The 14,196-nt window shown below is 41.8% G+C and overlaps 1 protein-coding gene across 1 annotated transcript in view; it reads right to left on the reverse strand.

The window, feature by feature from the left end:
* Nucleotides 1-415: 415 nt before the first annotated feature.
* The window catches only part of LOC111869823, a 621,461-nt gene continuing 607,680 nt past the window's right edge, over nt 416-14,196 (reverse strand). The window contains exon 24 of the mRNA XM_033753563.1: nt 416-1,321. Coding sequence (XP_033609454.1) covers nt 1,048-1,321 — 274 coding nt within the window. The 3' untranslated portion in view covers nt 416-1,047. The remainder of the gene's footprint in view (nt 1,322-14,196) is intronic.

Here is a 14,196-nt window from a genome sequence, read left to right on the forward strand (position 1 = left end):
TGGGCACTGCACAAATATCGATGTGTAAAAGCACAACACTAGCTTGGAGTACTGAATGCACGTACAGAATGCACGTTCAACCTTCGCATTCAATCCGAAGTTGCCCTCGCGTTAAAACATCACTATTAAAATATTTAAANTATATAGCTCATTACAATTATGAATAATGACAGACGATAGTGCAAAGGAAACCTGGCAAACTTTTAACTCTTTATCCTAATGAAGCACAATACTTGAACAATTTTGAAATAGGAATGAAACATGTCACATTTAAGGTTCTCACAGTAACGACGACAATAATTATTGTCTTCTAAGATGTATTTTGGTAGAGAGTCACCAACATTTTGGTGGAATGTGTCGTCTCCATCTTCTGTCCTGAAGATCAAGGAAGCACATTGCTCCAGAACATAAGTACCATTCTACAAAATTACATGTAGTCATACTCCAGAAGACAGAAATTTTCATAGGTTTAAAACAGATTTTGTACTTCATCATCACGAAATCAGCAAGTTTTCCATCATGGGAGACATTTAAAAATACTATTAGTTCTCTTACAATACTCATTCATGTAAAATATAGGGTATATAGTATGTAATGTTACAAAGCAGTAAAAGGTCCTCATGTCAAAATTCAAAAGCATAAAATGGATCTACGATTACGAAGAACGTTAAGAACTGTCCGGACCACAGTTCTCTAAATTACTTGTACTACATTAAACTTCTGATCTGAGCTTTTTGTACCATAATGCTTAGGAGACCATCAGTTTTACGATGGCCTATATCCATGTACGATTTCATTACAAAAATCAACATGTTATGTTAATTTTACATAGCACCAAAAATTAAACTCTACCACATACATTACATTCAGCTGAACTGATTCAGCAGATGTTGCCTATGTGGGAATGACACCAAAGTGGAATAGCTGAATACATTGTATGTGACTACGCATTCAGATTCGTCTCCTTTTGACGGCTCCTTTCTTACCATTCAAGTGCCAGAATGATGTTACTGACATCGATGCTAAATAGCTGGCAATGTTTACTGCTCAGACTGGAGGAGGGCCCCGCACATAGCGGAGCTGTGGTGTCAATGAAAGGTTCAAGTTGTTGATGGCATCACAACAGTGGGGCTCCAGCAGACATGCAACACAGAACAGTGCCACAATGGCCATCTGGAAAGGTAGGGCAGCCCTCATAACACGCCACAACCAAGGTCGACTCTTCCCTGGTTCTGGTTCATCATCTGGGTCACCTGCACCAGAAACACCTAGGACCATGCGTCGGCTATCTTCTGACCGATCTTGATGCTTCTTCTTGCGACTGTGAACAAGAGCGAATGAGATAGAACTAAACACTGACATGCATGGGAATCACAAGTGAACAGTGCAGTGGTCTCCCAAAAAGCAAGGAGAAAAATCACCTGATAATGGCCCATGTGCAGCCGAAACATGTCGTAAATTAGAAAAAAAATATATATGTAAAACTAGAGACATTTTAGAAATTATGATAATCACTTTTAATGTATAAAATATACTTTTAGTGTCCTATTGACATTTTAATGGTTTTAACATCATAAAGTATTAAAATAAATTTTCTGTGAGTGACATATTCTTGATGTCTTTTATATTGTTGCATTATTGATGGGTACTTTGATAATAAGGATAGTCTATTTGATAATTATGAAGCTCCTCACAGTTCAGCCTCTTGACAATAAACAAGGGAAAATGTGTGTAATGTCACATCTCTTTAATTTTAGCACCTGAATGTAATGATAACACAATATTTGTTTTTTGCAATGCAATTATTTGGTCCTGTTATTGCTTACATTGCTTGTTAAGTTTATTACAGAAATGCAGAAACAGGAATAAGCACTTCAATTATTTCAGCACATTCTTTGAAGAAAAGTTTGATTAATTAAGCACCAAGGCATGAATATACGAGTACATCCTTGCGCTAAATTAAGCACTGTCTCATAAGACACATTACTGGAGGAGATTCATGCACTCTTATTGGCAGCTTCACACGTCCCAGTCTCTTCACCCCTGGAGAAAATGTCCCTGGTATCCAATAAACAGAAGGCTGGGTGGGCCTCAAGGCTGGTTTGGAAGTGATGGGGAAGAGACAAAAATTCCTGCCATGCCAAAATTGAACTCCGGCCATCAACCCCATAGTTTAGTTACAATAGAGACTGGGCTATCCTAGCAACAAGTCTATGGTCTACAAAACTGTTGCTAAATAAACTAAAAGGCAGCAAGATATTAAATTTACCATAGGAACACTGTCACGTGTTACATCTGTATACTTACAACAAAGCCAAGCAAGTAGCCCCTCTACAATATTTGGGGGACCACAAAAATTGCCATAATGTATATTCACATCAAAGACAATGCTCAAAAAGAATGTAAGATTTGAGGTTTTCACGGCGGTGACTATGAAGAAAGCAGTCTTCTGGGATGTGGCACCGTGTAGATGTGGTGTTAACAGACGTTTCGGAGAAACTTATCGCCTCCATCTTCAGGGTAGAATGAAAAATAAGAAAATCCGCTAGCGAAGAGACAGTGAGAACAGGCGCAAGCAGACACCACGTCTTCACAGTGCCGCATCCCAGAAGACTGCTTTCTTCTCGAAAAGAATGTTTGCACATTCACTTTGTTCATTCCAAGAACTCAGCCGCACAATAAGAGTTGATGCGCTGACATGGCCTATCAGGCAGGTTTCGACATGCCCAGTGGGGATAGGGAATTTGCCACTGACACTAAGACTCCTGCTGGGAATTCCAGAATCCTCCAACATGTCCTAACTCTGACATATACAGTCATATATAGCTTGGGGAAGGCTTCGCATTCTCTCTTACACCACTGTCCACTGTCCGATATATTTGATATGCATGGAGTTTGGAGGCCTGACTCTACAGTCAATATCCGAAACGTCCGGTGCGTTTAAGTCCGATCCTGGTCCTATCCCACTTCTGACACCAGTTGTCGCGTGTTTGCTATGTAACACTACGAACAATTGCAAACATAATACTCCTGTAACGAACCACCGTCACAAACATTTATTAATTATTTTTTATATTCCTCCTACATAAAGGTTTAGCTACCCTTGCAACGCGCTTCCTAACCGTCGTGTTAACAACAGCAGTCTCCATAAATTGTCTAGTCCAGTGATATCTAGCGCACTTGATTCGTAATGCATGAGGGGGTAACGAACAGGAAGGAAAAGGTCCCCTATCCATACAAGCGTGTCTCATTTCGTGCTGGACAACATTCGTCACAGAACTCCGGGGTTTCCTCGCGTAAAGGTCGTCCCTTACTTGGTACGTCAAATGAAAGCAATTGTAGGCACCACCTCGGTGTTACAGGCTTCGTGAAACGATATTAACAAACTGTATCCGTATAGGTAATTAACAAATGTTTTAAAAAGAAAATTAAATCTAGCATTCATAAATCTGTCACTTCGTGTGGGTAACCAAATGTCACGTATTCATCTGCCTCACTGCCTCAAAAGGAACGACTGTTTCCCATATTCAAATAATTTACGAACAGATGTGGAAGGATTTGGCACAAGTTCCCTCATACGTATAGGCCTAAATTCAAGTCTCGAAAATGTTTTGGGAATTCAACTCAAAATTGAGCATAAGAACATTTTCCGTTGTCTTTCAGTTTCCATTTTGTTTTTAAGCAAAAGTATTCTCCTATCTCTATAGCACACTCAGACTCTGCAATCTCGCTTTTGTTTCCCAGCCACACATTAGAAGCTAGGGGACCGACTATAACACAGACCATGGCAGAGAGGTTTAAACTACATAAGGTTAGTCACGGCCATAGCCACGAAACTAATGACTTTATGAGAGGGGTTGCCTGACATCTGCATATTTCCGCTACTTACGGTTTACGTGCTACTATCGTTAGGAGACATACATGTGATAATTACAATAACAACGCACTCATTACGTTCTTTAAAGATGTAATGACGATGCACTTATACACACTGTTCCAAAAACATTTTCGATCAAAAATGTATAAAAATTACGCAAATAAACAGACATCACTTTCGAATGTCACTCAAAACTAATCGCTTCAGAAACGACACGGGGTGACTATAAAGTTCATAATCACCAATAGTCCCTCCAATTCAACTTCTAAAAAAAAAAAAATAAGATTCATACCTTGCCAATATTTATAAATATGAGATTCGTTTGGTGTCAAAAGAGACGATCAGACCGCTATGGGCGATGAATTAAAACTGCAGACAAAGTAAGAGCTGCTTTCTTTTAATTCGCATAGAGGGGGGTGGAGTCCAGCTGGTTCCACTCGGCACTTCGGCCACTAATTGGCCTATGGTACCTGCTTCAGATGATTATAATGATGGTGAATTTTGTGGAATGAAGATTGGCAGGGGAAACCGAAGTATTCGGAGAAAACGCGCCCCAGCGTCAATTTGTCCACCACAAATCCCACTTGACCAGACCCGTGTTCGAACCCGGGCCGCCGCGGTGGGAAGCCAGCTCTTAAACGATTGAACTATTGCGCGGCCTAACAGCAGCTTAGTTGAAAGTGCTGCCCCTGGATGGCCTGAAGAAAACCTCACAGTAAAGCGAGTGCTTCGGTTGAGACTACAACAGAATCAATCTCTGGCGAAATTCTATTCGTCTCGCCACAGTTGACAAATGACTGAAGTCGAACAAGCATCCATTAACGTACAGTGCTATAATCGACTTCAGTAGACAAAAAAAAAAATCACCTCTATTAAAATTCATTTTTGTAGCTATTCTTCATCTTTTTACTCTAAATTGCATTAGTTTAGGAAAATGGCGATAAAATAATACTCAGAAATTAATATTCTTTAAAACATATTTTCTTATGGAAAAGAATTTCCTTCCCTTGGAGCAATGACCTTCAACTCACGTCTTGTAATCTAGACCCCAAAAATCATTGCCTTTTATATGAGCGAAAACTTCCATCCTGCTGCTCATATTCTTAAAATTTCCATTTCACGGCTTCATTTTTATCGCATTACTGTGTTTCTCCTTCCTTATTTACCATCTGGTTTTGCTCCACACACTGTCCGCCGCTGCCCCCTCTCCTAAGCAGTCGGTAACGACGCGCCTGTTAGAAGCGTCGGGACGCATAGGAATCACCTGATTTAGTTACTACATCACTCCCATTTTCTCGTACCCTCCTATCTGAACCCCTTTTCCCCCACCACTCTCTGCAACTCTTTAACACAAGTTGGTGGCACTTGAGACCATTCACCTAATAGCTCCACAAAATTATCCAGAAAGTGCGGGAAAAATGTGAACTATTCCTCCTCCACCTTGTTCCCTTTATGTTATTAACATTCCTGTGGGTCACAGCGAGCACAGAAATTGCAGCCACTCTTATGTTATTTACTGTAAGATGAACCTAGAATCCAATGGACATTCAATACCTCACAAGGAGGTAAGTTGTGCGTACAAAATTCACAGGCAATTATTAAAGCAATATCAGTGCAGCAACGGACACTTTCATGGTTTATGCTAACCGTCTTACAGTGTATACACTTTTTCACCATATTCTTCACTTCCACACTACATGTTTCAGCACTAATGTGCCATTCTCAGGTGTCTTGATGCACGTTAAACTATTGTACTGCATGCCATGATGTCTTCATTCTAAAATGACTAAAATCTGTATTCGTCATATATGTCGATGAATTCTAAATAATAAAACTTTTCAGGATTCATCCTACGTCTCACTCAAACACGCGAATTACGCCATTCCTCTTTTATGTGAGCATTCTTCCTACATACATTTGTGTATCGTGTTCTGTGTTGTGTTTTGCTCCTGTTATTGCATGCGTTGTAGTGCTGGATATCCAGCAGTACAAATATCTGGTCATGAGCCCCAGATTGGGCTCGACACCAAGACTTACTGACTGACTGACTGACCGTCAGTCGCAATGTGACTTGGACTTGGACGTTACTGACATTTTAATGACTGGATGGTTGAGAGGATGCTTCGTTGTTCTTTTTGTTTTGGGGAACGAAACCGTGTGAAAACATTTGGAGACTACAATCCAATAAATAGATAGTGCGGAAATCAATGATCACAGTAACAAAAGAATGAAATAAAAAATAATACACTCCTATACATGTAACAAAAAAGACACGTTGTCTTATTGAACAAAGCCGAGTAAATTTCAACTGTCCTTGAATGAATGTTTTCACGTGTAAATAACCGACATGTTCATACAAAACTACAGCAAGCCCGTGGCAGTTTGCGGGCAATTGTGAACATCGCCTTCTGCTTCCACAAAAGGCAGGAAAAAAATCTTGACAAGTTAAGGTCAGAATTGTCATATTAATTCGGACCAGCGTCATACTTAGGCTGCACACTGCTTGTCTGCTCTATAGGCCTACAGCAATGCACTCAACGCAGGTCATAACCACACCTTAACTTGAACTCATGGCTTATGGTCCAAGCTCGTGAGTTCGTTTGCGGAAAAACCTAACACGCACACTTAAGCTTGGGTTTCCTCGGGTAGCGGTACCGTAATATGACGGTGAATGACGTCACTAAAACGTTGCCATGTTCCTTTGTTTCCATGGCAACGTTTTAGTGACGTCATTCACCGTCATATTACGGCCGCTTTATTACGGTACCGCTACCCGAGGAAACCCAAGCTTTAGGGACGGGCGGTGGTGGATCGTCATCGTAGTAGTAGTAGTTCCAGCAGCAGCCCCTTTTAAAATGTCAACAGACTCGACCATAAATGACGAGTCTGCATGAAGCTAACTAAATAACTCCGCGGGGCTGAATCCTTCTTGAGAATCTGCCAGTAGCTCAACTACACAACAACTTACCAACATTTTATGGAACCCGAAAGTTCATTATCGTGTTCATAACAGCCCGCTACTGATCCATATCATAAGCCAGATAAATCCAGTCCATACCACCCCATCCTATTTCTCTAAGATCCTACGTCCTCCTAGCGGTCTCTCTTCTTCTTCTGGCTTTCCCATAAAACCCTGTGTGCATCATCTTTCCCCAATGCATCCTACTCCAGTGCGCTTATTTTCAACAGATTCTGAACCAAAGTTGGTTCGAATTTACAGCGGTCCGTCCTGCTACCACAGGGTGACAATGATGCAACTATTCGGCACAGTTCCGTGTTCCTGAAATACTTAATACTCGTTAGTCACTGTGTATCCTTTATTGACACAGTCTGTATGACTGTAGTCTTTATCAGCGGCAGATTCTTCATAACACTTTCCTTATTTTCAAACAAGAAGTCCTGGGAAGAACTATCCACCTGCTTTCATTTCACATGACACGGGCCGCATAGAAAAAGAAGCGTCCACCAATTCTTCTATTGTTGCGTGTGTATTCGTTGCCGTGGAGAAATTTTACGGCGCTGTTGCGTAGCAACGTTAGGGGGACATACGTAGAAGCACACAAACTGATGGGAGGGTATGTCAGATGGGCTCAGTTGCCATAATATACATACAAAACCTGCTATTATTTCGTCCTTTCTGAGTATCAATATTTTCCCCAGTATCTAATCCTCTTAACACTAGAAACCTTTACACGTTTGTATTCAGAGCAGTGAGGTGAGAAGACGGGGTTTCCCTTTCATATTTACGAGTGCACGTTACACGTTGAAACAAAGTGGCAATATTCGCATAACACCAGAACCGGGAGGAGAGATCAAAGAAAATATCTGAACTTTTAATACAGCATCCTCATTAAAAATTGAACTTAATTTGCTTTAGAGTCTTGATACTACCTTATCTGAAAATTGGAACGTGGCCAGTAGTATTATTCAATTTTAATGTTCCGGTATTTCGATTGCCCTCGGCTTCGTCCGCTGTCCGAACTGCCATTAATAGCCAGACAGCAGGATACCGGTCCCTTGTACTCTATGAGTACGGTATCTACCTCACGTAACGAACTGCGGGCAGCAAGCAGAGACCTTCTTGAGAAGCTGACAGAAGTTCAGCTAGTTCACACGTTTCTTCCTTTTATGGTACAGAAACGTTTGCTAGCATGCTCACAAATATCCGTCAGTGGCCATATTCTTTGCAGGAATTTTTCGATATGGTTTCCACACAATCTTCAATTTGTATATCTATACTTTGCTAGACATAATATTAAATAGAAAATGAGGGAAATTAAAGTAAGTCAATGGATCTACAGAAGTACTTTTATTTAGTCGACGTTTTCTGCGACAGTAGTAGCACAAACTGTAACGAATTCTGATCACAATATTTCGCTCGAGGTATACGTAACTCAAAGAGAGATACTCAGTCTAATCTTAGGAAGCTGAGTGACTACCTCTTTCAAGGACGACTTGCATGGTCCATGTTCGATAGTTTACTAAAACTAATTAAGTATCTGAAGCCTTAATACCTTATTAAACAATTTCCATATAATATTATAGACCTACAGCGTACGAATTTATGAAAATATGTGTTTCAAGTTCTGTGCTGGTGAACTCGTTACGAGGGGAAGATATTTGTCTTCGACTATTAAAATGAAACCCACATATGACATGCGTTCACTGATTTTAGAGACTTTCGTGAAGAGACCTAAGTCTCGCTTTCAATTTTGTTAGCAATACAGACACGATTAAGGAGATAAACATGAGTATTATATGCGGTTACAATGAAAAGTACTTACTCCGAAAAACTTAGAGCATCGAGCACAGACGGAGCAGGGGCACTAGGAGAACAATATTAAAGTGAATATTACAGAAATGGAGTGCGAGGGCGGTGGGTTCACACAGCCCACGACAGGATTCGGCGAGGGGCATATGTGAACACGGTAATCAACTTTTGGATCCCGTAATATGTGACAAACTCTTCAATCAGCTGAGCGGCTGTCTAACCAAGTCCATGGAGCCGAGTCATTTCTGAGAAGCCAAAAGACGCACCACTCACGAATTTCCCAATATTATACGGAACGTTCATTCGAACCTGCCATTGGTCCCTATCCCAAGCCAGATCGATCTAGTCCATACCAAGGCATCCTCTTCTTACAAATTATCCTCCCACTTACGTCCACATTTTCATGGTGGTCTTTTTCCTCCTGGATATCCCACCAAAATCCTGTGTGGATTCCTCTCCTCTCATACGAGCGCTACATTCCCTCAAGATCTCATCTTCCTTGAAATGAGCTATTCCTCTTGCTCCCACCTGGAGCATAGGACATAAGTGAAACTCTTGTTTCACTTCCGTTTCTTAATCTTAGAGAATCAGTAGTACTCTTTTGAGCCGTCGCAAGGCCGCTACGTAACACAAACACAGATTTAACGCAAAAAAATATCCATGACTTGAGTGGGATTCGAACACACGATCCCAGAGTTCGAGCGGACGAAGACATTTCATGCGCTAGACAGAGTGCCACTGTGACCGGCTGTGAGTTTAGCATTCTAATAACATTTGGCAAGGCTTGTAAAAATGACCTTTCTCCTTGGAGTGGTTTTTTTTTTCGTTTAGCCAATAAATAACTTCCTTTACCTTTCTCGATATGTAATTATGTTATCAGTCAAGGGAAGACGACGGGGATTTTGCGTCTTTAGGGTCGGCGAGTGCGCCTAGATCCAACTGGTAAAGATAAAGGTAAAGTTGTCCCTGTGCTTAACTAACACTACACCATGAAGGCGTATGGAGAAGTTGGTGTATAAATCCACATTTTCTTGACCTCAGCACTATTTGGGGTGAGTGGTCAGCTTCACGCCCCGGGGAAACACCCGCTGGTACCCACTGAATAGGAGGTTTGGTGGACCCCAGAGCCGGTCTGGACGACATGGAGAAGTAAAAAACTTGACCCAACCGGGACTCGAACTTCGACCCCTCGGTCGTACAGCCAACAGCCAGTCGCTATACCGACTACGCTACTGTGGCTCACAGATCCAACTGACAATTTTAAATTCTTCACGTGATACTGTACATATATCTTAAGTGAGAATGGTACAATATTGCTGGCTGCGATGTCACGCTGGCTGAATCAGGTACAAAGATGTGCCGGTACATCTCGCAGACGACGTCAGACTTACAGCCTCACTTCTGTGCATTTAATGAACACCGAACTCTTTCTGCATTAACACGTCAAGCCACTGATTCTTATGGCAGTCTGAGAATAAGAGATTTAGAATATCGCATGAAGTTGTCTGGTACCTTCTGTTACTCCTGAAAAGGACATAACCCGCTCTAATCCCGAAGGACCCCACCTTCTGCCCCTTACCGCTCTCTAACAAAAGCTTATTGCAAGTTCACGATGTGCTTGCTCTAAAAGGAAAATCTGAGAGACATGCTTCATAGCAGTTATTTCATCTGTGGAGCTGGTTCTCATCTCTCAGATCTGTTTAAACTAATGTTTGCTGATACCTCGGGGTGCCACTGTCTTTCCGTTCCCACTGTCCATGACGTTAATGTAGGCCGCTACCTACACACAGAGCAACACTAACACAGAATAAACGCACACAATTAATGTTATCATCAAGTTTTATATGTGCCACGATGTGATGGTTTGGAGGTAAAGCTCCACATACAGTCTGACGTTCAGACCACTTGATTACCGTACTGAGCTCCCTATACCCACCGAGGAGGCCGTGTACGAAGGCGGCGAAGACGAATATACCCACCCCCGTCCAGAGCGGTAAGAGCCCGTAGATAGCCCACAGTGCTGACCGGGCTAAGGCGGCCCGTTTCGAAAGTAGGGGCACGCGTGTTTACTTCAGACATGTGAGGTATGTCTCCCACCTTTGAACTACGTGAAGTGTGCGCCAATAAATACTGAACCTTATCAAAACAACCCGTGGTTACTAATGAAAAAAACATCACACTGAACCACGACAAATAGACTGTGACGAATTACTTCTGCTCATTACAATATTCCCCCTCTATTTACCTGTGTATATACATCATCCTCCACTGTGTATATGATTATTAATAATTTTACATATTCAGGTTTCTATTATTATTGCATGATAGATGGTTCCTTTGACTAGGATAAGTAGTAACTCCGGAATACGGAAAGAGGCTGTCCTCTAAACGGGGGCAACAGAGCGATATAACCTGCAGCAGAAACGGTTTATTTAAGAGTTTTTAATAGGTCTATATATGTGTCAGACTGTCTCTGTGGTCTAGTGGTCAGAGTTCGTGGTTACAGGTCCAGAGGTCCCGGGTTCGATTCCTGGCGCTACCAGATTTTATGAGAAGTAGTGGGTCTGGAACGGGGTCCACCCAGCCTCGTGAGAATAACTAAGGAGCTATTTCAAGGAAATAGCGGCTCCGGTTTAGAAAACCGAGATTAACGGCCGTGGGGATCCGTTGCACTAACCACTTGACACCCTCTATCCGCAAAAGTTGGCACTAACTTCGCAGACAAGCGGCGGTCTCTCGGTCGGTATATTCGCTTGCGGACTACAAGCCATGGAGTTTCTTTCTTCTTTTTTATATATGTGTCGGTAATCCTGGACGCAAGTAAACGAGTCTGATAGGTTCTACTTCCGAAATGACCACGCGGCTTTTGAGGGCGTTATGGGAGCAATTTATTTAGAACATAAAATTATAATGCATAAGATTTACGCGCTTAAAATTCATAAATCTAGAATCAAACATGTCATTCGTTGCCCTCTATACAAGAAATAAGACTGTTAAAACATGTCCAAACACAACTGCAGCTATGTGACGTTCATTCTGGGCAAGAAAATGGCTGCAGTACTTCTAAGCGACTAAGTTTCTTACGAGACATGCCCCGAGTTTCACGATTTTCGCACTAACGCGATGCCTTGAGATTTCTCTTAATTTATTCTTACAGTGAAGGCTAACGAAATACAACTGTCCAAACTTAATGGTATTCAGTTTCATCGAATTACGTCTTTCTCAATGAAAGTTAAAAACAAGGAAACTAATGAAGTAATAAAAATGAACAAATACGTCAAGTTGTGCGATTCTGACCACTCCTGGGAAATCAGTCGCAGAAGTCAGGGATACCTGTACACAGATTTGGCTTAATACTATCATGCCTCTCTCTCTGTCTCTCGCACGCGTGCACACACACAGAAAACTTAATGATAATTTGAAAGCCATTGGGGCCTATACGCGGTAACAAGAAATAGCTTCGAAAATCATTGCGGCCATTAACAGCTGCACCAAACAATTCTTTTGAGAAACTAATAGTCACTCAGCTAGTCATGCAATGTCCCACCGTTTATAGAACCATAAAATTCATCACCGTGTTCACAGAGTCCGTCAATGGGTATCCTAACCAACCTTAATCCAATCTAAAAACCTGCTTCAATATGATTCTTCCATCCACGTCTAGAGCTCCCTAGCAGACACTTTCAGGTTTTCGAACAGTGTTTCTCATCGGTGGTATACGTACACGTAGGTGTATGCAAGGGAAGTCTGGGGGTATGAGAACACTACTGAAGTGTCTGAAAATTTGTTAAACATTTTATAAACTACTTTAAAATTAAAAAAAAAGTCTATGAGTAGAAGGAAGTGGCAGCTCCATGTACAGAACAGTTCATGCTGTCTGGACGAGAAAATTGTGTGGAAGGTTTAGGTACTTGTGGTACTCCAAGAACAATTTTTCTTTTGAAATGGCTACTTTATAAAAAAAAAAAAAGATTCAGAAACGCTGCTTTAGCTCATGTAGGATACATTCATCATCTCTACCATGCACCATACATCTCTCCCCACAGATCTCATCCTCTGAGGCGGCCTAAACAATTATTAATATGTTCAGAATTTAAAGCGTTTGCATCAGATCCCCACTTCACTGTCTCTACCAGAACACCACGCACATTATGAAGCTACTTGCTGAGTAAAAGGAACACACAGAATCTATAACCGCTGCTACACGACAAGAACTCCTGGTGGGAAAAGTTCGACCCCCCGCGCATCTGTTAACCTGGAGGATCACACCCTAATCACTCACCTTTACAAGGCAACAGTGGGGCTACCCACTCTCCTAGCGAGATTTATTCATCAATTCAAGGGTGAACTGTGCTCCAAGAGACGAAAATAATACAAGGCTCGCTCTAGTTCTGTGTAACACTATACATAAATTCTTCAGTATCCCCATCTTCCTTCCGTCCTGTCGGCTAATGGTTGCTAAAATATCACGTAAGGTAAATAATGCACAAGGTGATTTATGTCCACTGCTGTGTCGTCATTGGAGATTTACGCGTTATGCGTAACACGATATAATGGTGGCATTTGCAAGAATTAGCACCATATGACGAAATGTGAGAAACAAAAAATGCTACAGTTCCTGGGCCCTATAGTACTTATTTAAAGTACGAAAGATTGGTGATAGTCAGTTAGAAGGTTGAGTATGTTTGCATTGTTTATAAAAGGCTATTAAAGAAATGGTATAAGGCAAGTGCCTCTGTGGTCTAGTGGTCAGAGTTCCTGCCTACAAACCTAGGGGTCCCGGGTTCGTTTCTCGGCGTTACCAGATTTTCTGAGAAGTAGTGGGCCTGGAACGGGGTCCACTGAGCCTCGTGAGGATAACAGGAGTATTTCAAGGAAATAGCGGCTCCGCTCTAGAAAACCGAGATTAACGGCCATGGGGATCCGTTGCGCTGACCACGTAACACCATCTATCAGCTAAAGTTGACACTAACTTCGCCGACAAGCGGCGGTCTCTCGGTCGGTGTAGTTCGCTTGCGGACTACAGGCCACGGAGTTCTTTCAGTAAGACAAGTAAGTTCCCTGTCTTCACGATGCGGATGGAAACCGGCCTTCAGTTACGGCGGGTCTACTGGCTATTCAATAAAAGTGTACGACAACCGATAAGGGGTGGTAGTACAGCTTGTGGGGAGCTATTAACCGCTCATTGCAATAAAAAACTAGCATGTTACGAAAAACAGAAGGCAAACACGGTAATGATACTTCGGGTTCCACAAAAGAAGATGAAATTCCTCAATAGCTGACAAACTTATGGCTTCTTAGAAACGTATTTACTAAGTTCTTTTCCCTGTTATGCTGTACCGCTATACTAAACTTCCCACGGTTCACAAGAGGATCACATGCTAGTATATCTAAGGAGGCGACCATTTTATTGCAGGCTCTATAGGAGTGTTCGTAACATGCGAATGAACACAACCGCACCTCAGACCTGACTATAAAGAGTTGTACCAATTTCACCAACCTCAAAGAGATAAAAACATGTATTCAAACTAGCAACTTCAAGTTTTAA

The sequence above is a fragment of the Cryptotermes secundus genome, unplaced genomic scaffold (genome assembly GCF_002891405.2).
Source record: "Cryptotermes secundus unplaced genomic scaffold, Csec_1.0 scaffold245, whole genome shotgun sequence".
In the NCBI taxonomy this organism is placed as follows: Eukaryota; Metazoa; Arthropoda; class Insecta; order Blattodea; family Kalotermitidae; genus Cryptotermes; species Cryptotermes secundus.